This window comes from Doryrhamphus excisus, linkage group LG17 (assembly GCF_037039965.1).
Source record: "Doryrhamphus excisus strain RoL-2023G ecotype Guam linkage group LG17, RoL_Dexc_Guam_v1.1, whole genome shotgun sequence".
NCBI lineage: Eukaryota > Metazoa > Chordata > Actinopteri > Syngnathiformes > Syngnathidae > Doryrhamphus > Doryrhamphus excisus.
In genome coordinates, this window is record NC_136373.1 from 5,266,606 (window position 1) to 5,280,568 (window position 13,963).

The window sequence follows — 13,963 nt, forward strand, 5'->3', positions numbered from 1 at the left end:
TTAGTCAACCATTATACAATCAATCATGAATTAATCAACTTTCTATTTCCATGTTGGAAGTAATAAGTAATAAGAAATAAAGTAATACAACTGTCTAATATATGAATAATTATTCTAAATTAATTTCAATTAATTTGTTTAAATTAATTTCAATTAATTTATTTGTTTACATTTATTTTAAATTAATTTCAATTAATTAATCAATCATATATGAGACAGTTTTATTACTTTATTTCTTATTACTTCCAACATGGACATAGAAAGTTGATTTAAAAATATATTTTTCATTTTGTTAGGCAGGATTTATCATAAAAAAGGACTGAAACAAAAAAAAATTCAATATCTTCCCAATATGGGGAGCGAAAGGGAATATTGATGAAGCCACTAATTCATATTGACTCTGATTTTGATGGCTTATTGTTAGCGTTATTAGTTAATTGTTAAGACCTACATTCTATACCCTGGCACCCCAAAACAGTCTCTCTTCTCTCAAAGTGTAATAAAAAAATCCAAATTCCAACTTTCAGTGCAGATCAAAAGATTTCACCACCACCAGTGTCATTAAACAGTGACATGTTTATTATTCACATTTGTGCCTTTTTTTGTTGTTGTTGTTTTAGTTACAGGTTGACATTCTTGGAATGTAACACCGCGACAATATAAATATAAACCTATTTACAGCCCCTGGTTTTTAAAATGTTCCCCATAAGAAAACATCAGTTTATTAAAGGAGATACTGCATGGATGGATGGACAAGACACAGCTGCACCTAGAAAACCATTTAACCCCCCCCACCGGACTTTGAATTCATGGCTACTTATGATAAATAGGCAGCTTTTTAAATTGTTCACTAATAATCTTCAGTCAGAATTTACAATGTGGGGGGGGGTGTTGAATCATTTTGAGGCAGATAAATGAAATTCGCATAACACTTACTTCAAAACAAATATGTGATGATGGCACATTTGACGGCACCCGGAACAAAACAAAAATCCTTCCTGTCATGTTTTTCACATTCAAAATGGTCACTTGATGCTTGAGCGAGCGGCACTGCGGAATAAAAGATAGCGAGGAAGTACGAGGGGCTTCCAAAGGGACGGTAAAAAATAAAAATAAAAGAAAGATAAACAAGGACAGAATGAGGTCAGCTGACGTTAAAAGAATACTTTGTAACAGCCTCTCCTGACCACAGAGAGACGTATGAAGAAAGTGACTTTTAAATAGAATGTTCTACCCAAAGTCAGCTGGGATAAGCTCCAGCATACCCCCCTGTGTCCCCAATGAGGACAAGTGGCGTAGACAATGGATGCGTGGGTTTGACAGTGCTTATTTACTTACGTACTTCCTCCAGTAGTGAGACACGCGCCACGTACACTGGCTTGTCCTTATCTCTGCAGCATTTCACTGTTATTATTGTGGACATTTTGCCTGTGTGGGGGGGACATGTTGGCTTGGACCACAGAAGAAAAATGCAAGCATGAGCGACAATTACAGTATTTGTGGTCGTCGAGGGTGGAAAAGACATGAAAAGACAAATAAAAGTAAAAGGGTATTAAGTTGGGGTTTAGGCTGCGGCATTAGGCTTTACTGGTAGTTGAGGTGAGCTCCCCCTGGAGGAAGAGGGAAGCATCAATAGAAGTGCATGAGTTCGTGATTGGAGGAGACCCACTATCATTCGTCTGCCACTGCCGCCGCCATGGGTACACGTATGGTGCTGCGTGCCGTCGCTGCCAGCTCCTCGATTTCTGTATTCAACCGCCGGATGACCCACTCCATCGCCTCGCGACCCTGAAGTAAGAGTAAAAAAATTAATTCAAAAACATTAATGTGTGTTAGTGTGTGAGTTTTTTTTTTTTTTTTTAAACTTCACCTTGCCAGCGTTGACAGAGATAGTATTGGCCATGAGACCCTCCAGGTAGCTGCTCAGGCTGACACCTTTCACACTGATCAGAGCCTCCTGGGTCAGCACAGTCCTGGTTGACACAACAACAACATCCAAACTTAGCTAACTAAACTACTAGAAAAATAATTGATCATTGAAAAATAAGAACTCATAATGCTCCATAATAATTACGCACTCACCGGCAGAGATTGCATCACTTTTCAGCCAAACGCTCCCTTTCATGTGAACTTGACAAAGTAAGTTGATAACCACCATCGCGGGACTATTAAGTCTATTTTTGCTGCATACGTGTTGCTAAAACTACATTAAAAATTGCAGTCAAAATTATGAATTCATTCATTTTCTACCGCTTATCCTCACGTGGGAAGCGGGGGGTGCTGGAGCCTATCCCAGCTGTCTTCAAGTGAGAGGCGGGTGTACACCCTGGACTGGTCAGCAGCCAGCCAATCACAGGGCACATATAGACAAACAACCATTCACACTCACATTCATACCTATGGACAATTTGGAGTCGCCAATTAACCTAGCATGTTCTCTATTATTTTATTATTGTTAGAACTTGCCTTCCAAGAGTGCGCAATGTCTGTTTTGGTCAAGTAGTTTGTCAAATAAATTACCCGTAAAAAATACGACTCACACTCCAGTGCGACTTATGTATGTTTTTTCTACCTAATTATGCATTTTTGGCCTTGTGCGACTTATACTCTGGAGTGACTTATAGCACAGAAAATACGGTAACTGCAAGGGACGGAGGCGTGGGTGCGCTGCACTGCGCCAGACTTCCCCATATACTGTTTTGTTTGTAATTTATTTCGAGCAAAACAATGCACTGTCGCAAAACATACAACAGAATATATACAAAATAGCACAATCAAGTCCACAATAGTCTTTGAGCAAGAAAAAATAATATAGAACACATTGAAAGCTCGAAATGGAGTAGGAAGAAGTAAAACTTATTAAATCCCACCCCAATATCTCTAGGTTACTTCAATGAAAAACCATTCATTAATTCACTCATTTTCTACCGCTTATCCTCATGAGGGTCGCGGGGGGTGCTGGAGCCTATCCCAGCTGTCTTCAAGTGAGAGGCGGGGTACACCTGGACTGGTCGCCAGCCAATCACAGGGCACATATAGACAAACAACCATTCACACTCACATTCATACCTATGGACAATTTGGAGTCGCCAATTAACCTAGCATGTTTTTGGAATTTGGGAGGAAACCGGAGTACCCGGAGTAAACCCACGCATGCACGGGGAGAACATGCAAACTCCACACAGAGATGGCTGAGGATGGGATTGAACTCGGGTCTCTTAGCTGTGAGGTCTGCGCGCTAACCGCTTGACTGCCGTGCAGCCCGTCGTCAAAACAGAAACATACACCTCACTGTTATGTACAATAATGCTTCAAACGTGTAATACTGGACTTATGTGCAATAAGATTCATACTACATTTTGTTATTGTCATTATTATTGTTTTTGACTGCAATACTATTATTGTTTTTGACTGCAATTCTACATTTTGTTACTGTATAGGCTATTGTTTTTGATGTACATTATTTACACTTATTTTGAACAGCACCTGCCACTTTTATATTTATATTGTTATTACTTGTTTATTTCTATCCTTTTCCTTACTTCCTTATTTACCTTCTACAAAATGCACTCAAAATTCGTTGTATGCAATACAATGACAATAAAGGCGATTCTGATTCTAATTCTGATTCTGAAAAGTGATGTTCCCATTATTTACAGTACATGGTACTGCACAATATTTGCTCTCTTTGCGTTGAGTTGCTGTGTCAAATGATCATGAGGCATTATAAAGTGTTTTAACAAGATACAATTCCAAATAATAAAAGGTAATTACTTATCAGGGTCCTGCGGATGTGGCTTGTATGTCAACTTCTCATCCACAGACACCAAGTTCGTGAAGGAGATCTGAGGGGAGCAAACAAGTGTAGGTTGGATTGCAAGGTTTATAGTGTGTCTTACTGTGGAAATATTCTATGTTAAAGTGTGGAGCCTTCTGTATGTAAAATAAATAAATAAATACAAATATAATTTCTCTTTAAATTTGCATTCAGCGCTACTCACATTTGTAGATTTGAGCTCAAAGATCTTTAAGCGGGGGTCCACTACTGAGTGTTCTTGGACATAGGTGTGTGTTCTTGTTACTCCGATAATCTGCAGGAAAAGGAACGCATCAAATCCTTCATCCATTTGCCGTTTCAAAGGCTTCATTAAATTGCACTTACAGATTTCGCTATGGCCGGCAGACCCCACTCTGTGCTGAGCAGTCTTTTACTGTGTAACCGTCCATCTTTGTCCACATTTCTGTCCAAAACGTCTACGCCAAACACACTGGGGTTCATAGGGTTGGGGTACTTCTGCATGGCTGCCTTGGTCACCGTCTCCCATGGGTGGCTGTTGAAATATGAATTGTTTAGTTCAGCATGTTAACACACAATAAAAAAAAATCGAAATTATTAAACTACGTTAATAACTATATTATTATTATTATTAAACTACGTTGAATTCACGAAACAAACTCTTTAAGATGCATTTCTGTTCCGGCATCACTAGACAGCCCGTTATGTAATAACGGTTATGTCAGCTTCTATCTTGATGATAAGCAATGACAGATATGACAACATAACTACCACTTTATTTGACTGGCGTGTAACAATAGCTTTATCGACATATATAAAAGAAAATAATAAGACAAATAATAAAGCTCGAAAAGCTCGACATATAGTCACGAGTCAGCTGACTCGTGCTAGCACCGGAATGCTAACACTGCTAACGCTAACACACAAAGTTAGGCTAGCTTTCGGTCAGCTAGCTTAAATGCCAGAGATTGGCGGTAAATGCGACTACAGTGTCCAAAGTCATGAGACTGGTATCCATTTTGGATACTTTAACGTGTAGTTAAAGTACTTAGCTTTGCTGCTAAAAGCTAGAAAAGAAACGTCTCAATGAGGAAAATGTGTAAGAAACTACACAGTAACGGATGTGGTATAGGAAAAAACAGAAAGCTCACTTGAAAATGTGCTCTGACGCCCAGATCTTCATGTTTTGGCAGGTTTGTCAGACACTGGGAGCCGGCTGCTAATGACAGCGTGACCGCCGTGAAGAGGGAAGAAAGGTCGGGTGGAAAAAGACGTCTTCTCTCATGGAGGCACGACAAGCTCACTCCCCCTAGCGGGCGTGACAGGAATAGTTTGTATACAGCGTTTAACTTTTTTGTTTTTTGTTTTTTAAAATGTATTTAATGTATTTAACATCTGCAAATGAATGTATAAATTCTAAGTTGGGGGTTTGATGATTAATAGGATCATATTTAATACGTATAGCAGTTGTTATAGACGGAATATGATTTTTTTCATTGCATTAAAACGTCATTTCTTACCGTAATTTTAACCACACAATTATATTTTCCAAAAAAACAACAAAAAAGTAATATGTTGAAAAAATATTGTTTAAAATTATATATCATTTCATAAGACAAAAAAAATCTTTGTTTTATTCGAATTATTTACCAAATGGAGGCGGTTAGTGAGCTGTCAATCTCCAAAGCTTCGCGCTTGTAAATGACGTCATCAGGCACGCGTCCGACCTGCCCTTGAAGCTACACTCGACTGACAAGATGGTTGCATACTGGAGACAAGCAGGACTCAGGTAAAAAAATAAATAAAAAGAACTATATACGCATTTAATATAAGTGTTGAATCTCACGTTTATTTTGTGATGTTTAGTTTATGCAGTAATAAGTGTGGTTTGTAACTCATCAGACAAACAGACTTGACGGAGCTGTGCTATTTTGTCACTATGCTATGCTAGTCATTCTGTCCGCGATTTATTTAATGTTATGTTACACAAATTATAATAATGCTGTGTTTATAAGTTACATATACTGTTTGTTTGTCAATGGTGGCACTTTTTGACGGATAGAATAGAATGGAATGGTATGGTAAGAATGGCTTGTCCTTTAGCATGTTACTAACCAAGTCATCTGTTTTGCAGCTACATCCGCTTCTCGGCCATCTGCGCCAGCGCAGTGCGGGCCGCCCTCAAGCCGCAGGCGAAAAGTGAAGCCATGAAGGCTGCAGAAGCCAGCGTCAAAGTTGTAAAACCCAAAACGGCATGTAAGTTGCAGTGTCTTCATTATCGGGATAAAATGCAAATCAATGGAGGGCCAAAGCACTGCAGGTATTGTCTTCCAAACAGTTTATACATCAGGTGATTTCATTGATGAGCTCTTTGCTCCAATTGAAGTGACATTAAAATCACCTGCTTTAGTGATTGGCTGGAAGGAAAACTTGCAGTGTCAGAGTTTGACACCCCAGTCCAATTGTACAGTGTGTTTCTATGTGCAATTATGCAAATCTAATTAATTGATTGAGTGGCTTTAAGTTTCTCATTTAGAGTCCTTTTCCTTATGTTGCTTGCATATGAATTTTCATAGAAAATCCTGCATTGTTTGTCTCTGCAGAATGTGATCCTCTGGTGTAGCCCATTCCCTCCTGTCCCTGTCTGCCAGAACCGTCTTGACATTTTTATTTAGAGACCCCAAAAAACGATGGATGACGTCAAAATTGATTTCTGCAACAGTACAGACAAATGAATTACTTCCATTTCCAGCACTGTTATCAGTAATTAAAACTGCATTAAATAAGAGTCATGGGAAAGTGGAGTTTTGTTCAATTATTTGTATCTGCACCTCAGTAAATATAAGAAAAATAAATTGTGAACTATCTCAAATATATACAGACTTTTCTGGATTTTCTGATTTATATTTTCTCATCTTGAAATGATTTTTTTTATTGACATGTTTTAATGTTTTGTCTGTCAAAGTCAGTCATCAAAGAGGTTTTAAATTTTAATTTTGGCACAAAAATGAAACATTCAATATTACACAGGTGGTGTCCGGGCCTTCCTTAGTACTTATGAATAAATATTTCCTTTTATTGATGAGGGGGGACAATTAATTAAAAATGGCTGAAAATACTAAGTTTGGACTACTTAAGACAAAACTGAGACTGAATCAACAGCATCTGTATAATCTGTCAACTGATTATGATGCGCATTAGAAATGCATGCAATTATTCATTCAAGTGTAACATTACACCAGGTACGATGCACAACGCTCATGTTTCAAAGTCCCCGATTGGAAAAGTTCAAGAAAAGCGAGCCTTTTAAAAAAGGTCCAGATGACATGTCTTAAAAAGCCTTTTGATTAGTCTCGCTAGCTGTCCTTCTTTTCTCTGGTCATCTTGATCATGGTCTCCGGTGATCTGTAGAGGAAGATGAGCTTCTCGAAGAGTGTCTCCTCAAGCTCCATCTCGCCGGTCTCGCGCACCACAAAGATGTCCGTGCACAGTTTGAGGACGCGGTCTACGCACGGCAGCTCCTCGAACATGATGGAGCGAGAGATGCCGTTGAAGAATTCCCGCACAAACTTTCCGATGACCAACACCACGGACATGTAGAGGCCCACAATGCTGGGTAGGAAGGAGAAGGTCAACATAGATTAGTGAGTATATCATTTTAATGCCTATTTTCTATACAAGGACCATCTGCAAAAATGCGTGTAAAAGAGCCCCCCCCCCACATGACCACATGACCTACCCATGTCCAGCCAGAAAGCCCAGACTGGAAGGGCTGACCTTGTCGCTGAAGACCACCATCTCAATGCTGTGACACTTGTGCTCATGTGACATGGGCGCCGGCGAGCACTCCTGCACCACCCACCACTGGTCGGCCTGCTGCTCCGATGTGCCGTTGACCTTTTGGAGTTTGATTGACAGGGGTCTGAAGAATGCCAGGAGTTCTGGACGCTCAGTATGGCCTAAGAGGGAAAAACATTACACTACATTGTGGTTGTATACAGCAGTAACAATACTTGAAACAGTGGTACACCACAGCCATAATAAACATATCTGTAAAGGGTGCGCTTCGCCTGCGCCGAGAACAGACCGAGTCGGAGCTGGTGAGCTTTCAGCGCACCTTTGGCGGACTGTTTTGTCACAAAATTGTCACTGCACCAAACTGAAAATGTAGACACCTCCCATGGTGCGCCGCCACGCTTGTCTCTGCGCAGTCCGATCTACCAAATTGGCTATGCACAGTCAACATTCACAGAGATGAGTGAAACAGTGGTACACCACTGGAAAGGACAGCCATAATAAACGTATCGGTAAAGTAACAAACCTGTGTGTACACTGTGCGGCCGTCAGCCAATTTTCAACTGCACAGGGTGCGCTTCGCCTGCGCCGAGAACAGACCAAGAAGGAGCTGGCGAGCTGTATATACATCTTTGGCGCGCTGTTTTGTCACAAAATTGTCACAGCACCAAGCTTAAAATGTAGACACCTCCCATGGTGCGCCGCCACGTTCGTCTCGATTATCTCCATTAAACACATGCAGTAGTGCTCTGTCACCGCCAATAGGAGAACCTTAGATGATAAATGAGCTCATTTGCATACTAACAGTGATTGGATGTTTACTAAGAGGAGGTGAGAGAGATGAGCGATGAGTTTATTTGATCAATAAATGTGCCACCTATAATTAGATCAGTTACAGTACATATTATTCGTATTGATCAATATGGTGAATGACAAGTAGAAAAATAGTAAATAATAATCACAACTGACCTATGTTCATCCTGGTGGCCATTTTGGACTCTGGTCCCTTAGGACCCCGGAGGTACTTTGGCAGCAAAGAATTAATGATCCTGCCAAGATATACCACAACAATAATCATTTGTACTACTACAGTTATTCAGAGTAAATACATAAATATCCACTTGGGTATATGTTTATTTGTGACTCACACATGTCTGCTGCTGTCGCCTTTGAGCATGTGTACTATTCCTTCTTTCAGCGCCTTGTCTTCAAACTTCACCGTGTGTTCTCCCACTGTTTCGGCATTCATCGATATGGAGGCATTTCTGTAGAATAGTTACAATGTTACATCACGTTTTTATTAAATAGTCCAGGACTACTCAGTCTGACCGGAGGAGTGTCCAGCGTAGCGTCATGTATAAGTGAGGGGAGCTGCTGAGCTCCTGGATCATGGCCTCCCGACTGGCTGGGCTGATGCTCCACAACAGACTGGCATCGCTCTTGATCTTTGCAACAACAATGTCTTCAGCCTCGTAGTTCATGATGAACTGCATGGCGCCCTGCAGGAGGGAGAATACATAAACTTATTATACAAAGTGAGTTTTTAATGATGGTGTAATACGGCATGTTTTTTTTTTTTACATTGGAAAAATCTTTACAATCCAGTCTTTACAATTACGAATAAATGTTAATTCTTTGAGTAACTTACTCCACTACAAAAGTAACTAGTTACCAGTAAAAGTCATTATTGCTGGGGACATCATGTACATTCGACGTGTACATTTTTACCTTTGACCTCAACGAGGTTAAAGTAGTGTCTGTACTTCCATTTGGCAAACGCTGGCTGTGTTCGAAACCGCATGCTAACTACTACATACTTCCATACTCAATCCATCAGACAGTACGCAAAGCGTTTACACTACAGCGTACTACAAGATAACCCACAATGCATTGCGCTCCTACCAGAGCCGAAATCGACAGGCTGAAGCTGATTTCACTTTAGCTTGAAACTCTTTAAATACATCACTTCATTGAGAATTTTTAGAATTTTTAATCAGGCGAGAAAGTGGCCATTTAGATCCCGGGTGTGTAATTTGTTTGTCCAAATACCAACCGTTTACAATTTCGTTCGGATTCGGCAAAATTTAAGCTAGCCGAAGTGAGCAACGCACTTCAGGTTATTTTCACAAAATAAAACACACCCTTGCTTTTGTCATACAAAAAAACCATAGTGAAAAATCACTGCTTTTACTTTGAAAACAAGAAGCGAACCAACTTCCTGCTTGACACCGCTGTTTGGTCCACCCTGCTGCTCAGTGTTCAGCCAACTTTTTTTTTCACTAAACCTTAGCCAATCCTCATTGCTTATGTGCTCTAAACACCCGCCCACCTAAGTTCTCTGATTGGCTGAAGAGGCTATCTTACTAAACCTAAGCCAAACCTAAACTAAGCCAATCCTCATTGCTTATGTGATTATCTCACCTCCTCCGTTGTCACTCTGCAACACTCTCACTGCGCTGCAGATTAGTTATGAAGACAGTGATATATTTTTAGGTGGAAAAAACTATCGTGCTGTGGAAAATGGTAACGGCGTTATGCTGACAGTAAGAGTAATTTGTTAGATTACCCGTTACTGAAAAAAGTAACGGTGTTAGTAACGGAGTTTATTTAAACGCCTTTATTCCCATCACTGTATGTGAGTATGATGCAGAAAACTATTTTCTGCCAAAAAAGATCTCACCGGGTAAGTTGCGTAGATTTTGGTGAGTCGGTTGAATCCCGCTTCTGAGTAGGAGACCAAGTTCTGCTCTTGGGCACTCATGGTGAATAGAGGCTGTGGACATAGAAAGTGAACTATACTGTTATACTGTTAAATTAGCAGGGGTTTTCTGAGGTAATCCATATGGAAATGGTATATATAATATATACGGTATAAAGTATATGGCACATTTTGAATCTGGCAAGTATTGCTCATTCTTCCGGGTAACACTACCGGGTATTCACTACTCTAAATTGATGTGTTTTAGTCATTAGTGGTGGGCAAAACCGTTTTCATTTCAGTGAACCGGATCATTTTAGTTCATTCAGTAAAAAGATCCGTTCATTTCGGTCAATTGTTCGTTAGCATGTGATCTCCCCGTGTGCATAGACCCGGTCCGCTGTGTCGAGTCAGTCTGTTCACTCATGTTCACGTTTGTTCCGACTCAACAGCGCAACAATACGTGATGACTAGTGGTGTGTCGGTCATGAACGAACGGATCAAAAGAACTAGTTATTTTTTGTGAACGGAATGAACAAGGTCACCAACAGTGTCGGTCAGTCAATCTCTCCGTCTTTTAGTCAGCTAACCCCACCCACCCACAGAGCGAGGCGCCACGATTGGATAAGACAGGCAAGCACACAAAAGGAACGGTGAACTGACTCTCCAGCCAATCAAAAAAAAAGCATTTGCAACTGAACAAGTATTTTCAGGGAGCTTGTTCATTCCGTTCACAAAAAAGAACTAGTTCTTTTGACCCATTCGTTCATGACTGACACACCACTATTATTCTATTAGACCTCTTCGGGTCAACCCACAGATTAAATTGCCTATTTCGACTAATAAAGATACTACTACTACTACTACTACTAATAATAATAATAATAATAATAATAAAGATACTAATCCTTGTGGTGACACTACAACAACAAGCAAACATCTCCTCACCTCATATCCGGCAATACTGAGCTGGATGGAGACATCCACTGGCTGATTGGTGACGCCGGCTGCTGATTGGACAAGAGACATGAAAAGCAGCGGGAACCAAATGATGCTGATGAGGGCAAAGATGAGGAATCCTCCCATGCCGTATTTCACCACCTTCTTCTTCTTTTGGCCTGGTGGGTGGGGGTATTTCTGGAAGAAGGACATTAATTAAAAAATATTGTATACATACACACAGTATATAAAAAAATACTTTGGAGTAAATTAGAAAGTGAAAGAAATGTAGCCCTCTTTTATGTCATTTATGAAGATGTTAAAGATGATGCATCCGGTTTACTATATCTACAATAATTACTTTTTCAGACTCCCTCCAGCACTTAAGGATGAATATATTTGCATAGATATCCTCCACACAGATCCAGCTGGACAGCGACAGAGTGGTGTCGGTCCAGACCCAGTCCATCACAGCCCTCAACTCCGTCAGGAAGGGGACCAAGCGAAACCTGAAGGAGTCGATGACGGCAGGGTAAAAATATTAGGAAAAGATGGTTAAATAAATACACTCTGTGTGTACCCTTGGAAGAGGAAGAGGTTGAGGTAGTTGTAGTTTTTAGTGAGGAAGTTCCCCAGGATGCGGTTGGGATAGCCACACTTGATCTGGTACGCAGAGAGTCCGAAGTAAATACACTTGACAAAGTACCACAGCTGTGCCACGGGATTGCGGTTGAATCTCCTATGTGGGACATTAATGGAGATATTAGTGGCGGTTTACTTATTTTTACACTTGTAGAGATGTTCATATGTTACTTAGAAATTACTAGTGCAGTTTTTTGGAACATACCACATATAAATTTAGTATCGCAAAAGAATAAATCGACATTGGACCTTTCAGTGACTCCGGGCAGGATGAAGAACATCCAGAAGTGTATGCCGAACACCAGCACCACTTGGAAAACACACTTTCCCAACAGAGACTTCTTTAGGTAGAGGGCCCGGTCCACTATCATGGTGCCAAACTGAATGAGTAGCATGACCAGGAAGGCCTCGGGGACCTGGTCCTCTGACAGGGACTCTGTGATGTCAGCCGCCGCAGAGTATTTCTACCATACAAAGATTTGCACAAAAGAGATGCGCTATTAATATAGGCGGTCATTTCTGAAATATATCATAATGTACTTCAGTCATGATTTGGAAAGCATGAGAAAGTGGAAAGGAAAAAATCATAATATTTTGGTTTAAAAAAATGCAAGATTGAGCTAGCTGCAAACAGTTATGGCAGGGGTCAGCAACCCATGGCTCCAGAGCCGTATGTGGCTCTTCAGCCTCTTTGTTGTGGCTTGCATTTTCTAACACTCCATAATATGATCTTACCCCAAAAGCCCAGTAACCGTATATGGTGACGATGAAGTTGACAACGTCAATGAGAAACATGAGCGCGTAGACGTCACACACGGGACTGTAGTCCGGGTGGATGATGTCATAGAAAAATTGTCTTATGGGTAAGTAGATGTGAAGGGCACTGAAAACACAAACAATACATAGAAGGAATATGTTGCAGTCTTCAAGTCTTCAATCTACAAAACACAATGGCTCAGTATGTGGACTCACACTTCAATGATGGTCGTTTTAGCCCGTAGCATCTTCTCCCTGATCAGCTGTCTGATCCTCTGCCGCCTGGTCAGAGGAGGCTTGTTTCGACGGCGGCTCTTTTTCTTGTTGTTCTGCCTCTTGGGTTTGCCTGCTCAAGAGTGTTTTGTTGATTTGACCTCAGTGGCGGTTAACTTATTTTTACACTTGTTACGCCACATTTAAATTTAAAATGAGTGTTCACCGTCAGATTCTGTAGAGTCAGCTCTTTTCAGCCGATTGAAGATGGACGTGGTGGATGACTGGAGAGGGAGGAACCGGAGTCGACGGGCTTGTTTCTCCCTGCCGCTCATCTTTTCTCCTCCTCCCTTCTTCTTGTCTGCTTTCTTCTTCAGCTTCTTGAAGAAATCAGGCATCTCCACTTCCTTGTTGTCCCACAGCCCGTGGCACTGTGGGAGCACATGTACAGCTTGTAAGGTGGTGTAGATTCATTGTATGACCGACTCAAGGACATTGATGGTGCATGAGTGGCACCGATATTGGGGAAATGTGGTTACTTAAGAGGAAATATGAATTCTGACATGTACTGCAACATTATGAAGCAGAGCATAATCCCTTCTCCTTAGTTTCCCGACATGATAACAAGTATGACCGACTCAAGCACATTGATGGGGAGGTGTCATGGTCTGGGGGTGCATGAGTGCCGCTGGTATTGGGGAAATGTGGTTACTTGAGGGGAAACATGTACTGCAACATGATGAAGCAGAGCATAATCCCCCCCCGTAGTTTCCCAACGTGGTAACAAGTATGACCGACTCAAGCACATTGATGGTGAGTGTCATGGTCTGGGGGTGCATGAGTGCCGCTGGTATTTGGGAAATGTGGTTACTTGAAGGGAAACATGAATTCTGACATGTACTGCGACATTATGAAGCAGAGCATAATTCCCTCCCCTTAATTTCCCGACATGATAACAAGTATGACAGACTCAAGCACATTGATGGTGAGTGTCATGGTCTGGGGGTGCATGAGTGCTGCTAGTACTGGGGAAATGTGGTTACTTGAGAGGAAACATGAATTATGACATGTACTGCGACATTATGAAGCAGAGCATAATCCCTTCTCCTTAGTTTCCCGACATG

At 41.0% G+C, this 13,963-nt stretch overlaps 3 protein-coding genes across 3 annotated transcripts in view; 1 reads left to right on the forward strand and 2 right to left on the reverse strand.

The window, feature by feature from the left end:
• Positions 1–556: 556 nt before the first annotated feature.
• LOC131136470 (PRELI domain containing protein 3B-like) lies at positions 557–5,114 on the reverse strand. The gene is made up of 6 exons (XM_058083313.2): positions 4,948–5,114; positions 4,163–4,331; positions 4,002–4,091; positions 3,775–3,845; positions 1,871–1,973; positions 557–1,788 (listed from the first exon to the last, which is right to left on the reverse strand). Exons 1-6 carry the CDS (start codon positions 4,977–4,979, stop codon positions 1,672–1,674), a joined length of 582 nt encoding a protein of 193 aa, XP_057939296.2. The 5' UTR covers positions 4,980–5,114; the 3' UTR covers positions 557–1,671.
• Positions 5,115–5,451: 337 nt separating this feature from the next.
• atp5f1e (ATP synthase F1 subunit epsilon) lies at positions 5,452–6,595 on the forward strand. Its single transcript, XM_058083314.2, has 3 exons — positions 5,452–5,585; positions 5,931–6,052; positions 6,400–6,595. Coding segments are annotated over exons 1-3 (156 nt in total). The 5' UTR covers positions 5,452–5,553; the 3' UTR covers positions 6,402–6,595.
• Positions 6,596–6,768: 173 nt separating this feature from the next.
• LOC131136465 (piezo-type mechanosensitive ion channel component 2) overlaps positions 6,769–13,963 on the reverse strand; it is a 41,178-nt gene continuing 33,983 nt past the window's right edge. Inside the window, exons 45-57 of the mRNA XM_078798000.1 lie at positions 13,066–13,270; positions 12,843–12,972; positions 12,606–12,753; positions 12,120–12,334; positions 11,809–11,967; positions 11,590–11,737; positions 11,238–11,426; positions 10,272–10,364; positions 8,921–9,090; positions 8,740–8,856; positions 8,561–8,640; positions 7,536–7,755; positions 6,769–7,408 (exon numbers count right to left, since the gene is read on the reverse strand). Of these exons, the coding sequence (XP_078654126.1) occupies positions 7,153–7,408; positions 7,536–7,755; positions 8,561–8,640; positions 8,740–8,856; positions 8,921–9,090; positions 10,272–10,364; positions 11,238–11,426; positions 11,590–11,737; positions 11,809–11,967; positions 12,120–12,334; positions 12,606–12,753; positions 12,843–12,972; positions 13,066–13,270 (2,130 nt within the window). The 3' untranslated portion in view covers positions 6,769–7,152. The remainder of the gene's footprint in view (positions 7,409–7,535; positions 7,756–8,560; positions 8,641–8,739; positions 8,857–8,920; positions 9,091–10,271; positions 10,365–11,237; positions 11,427–11,589; positions 11,738–11,808; positions 11,968–12,119; positions 12,335–12,605; positions 12,754–12,842; positions 12,973–13,065; positions 13,271–13,963) is intronic.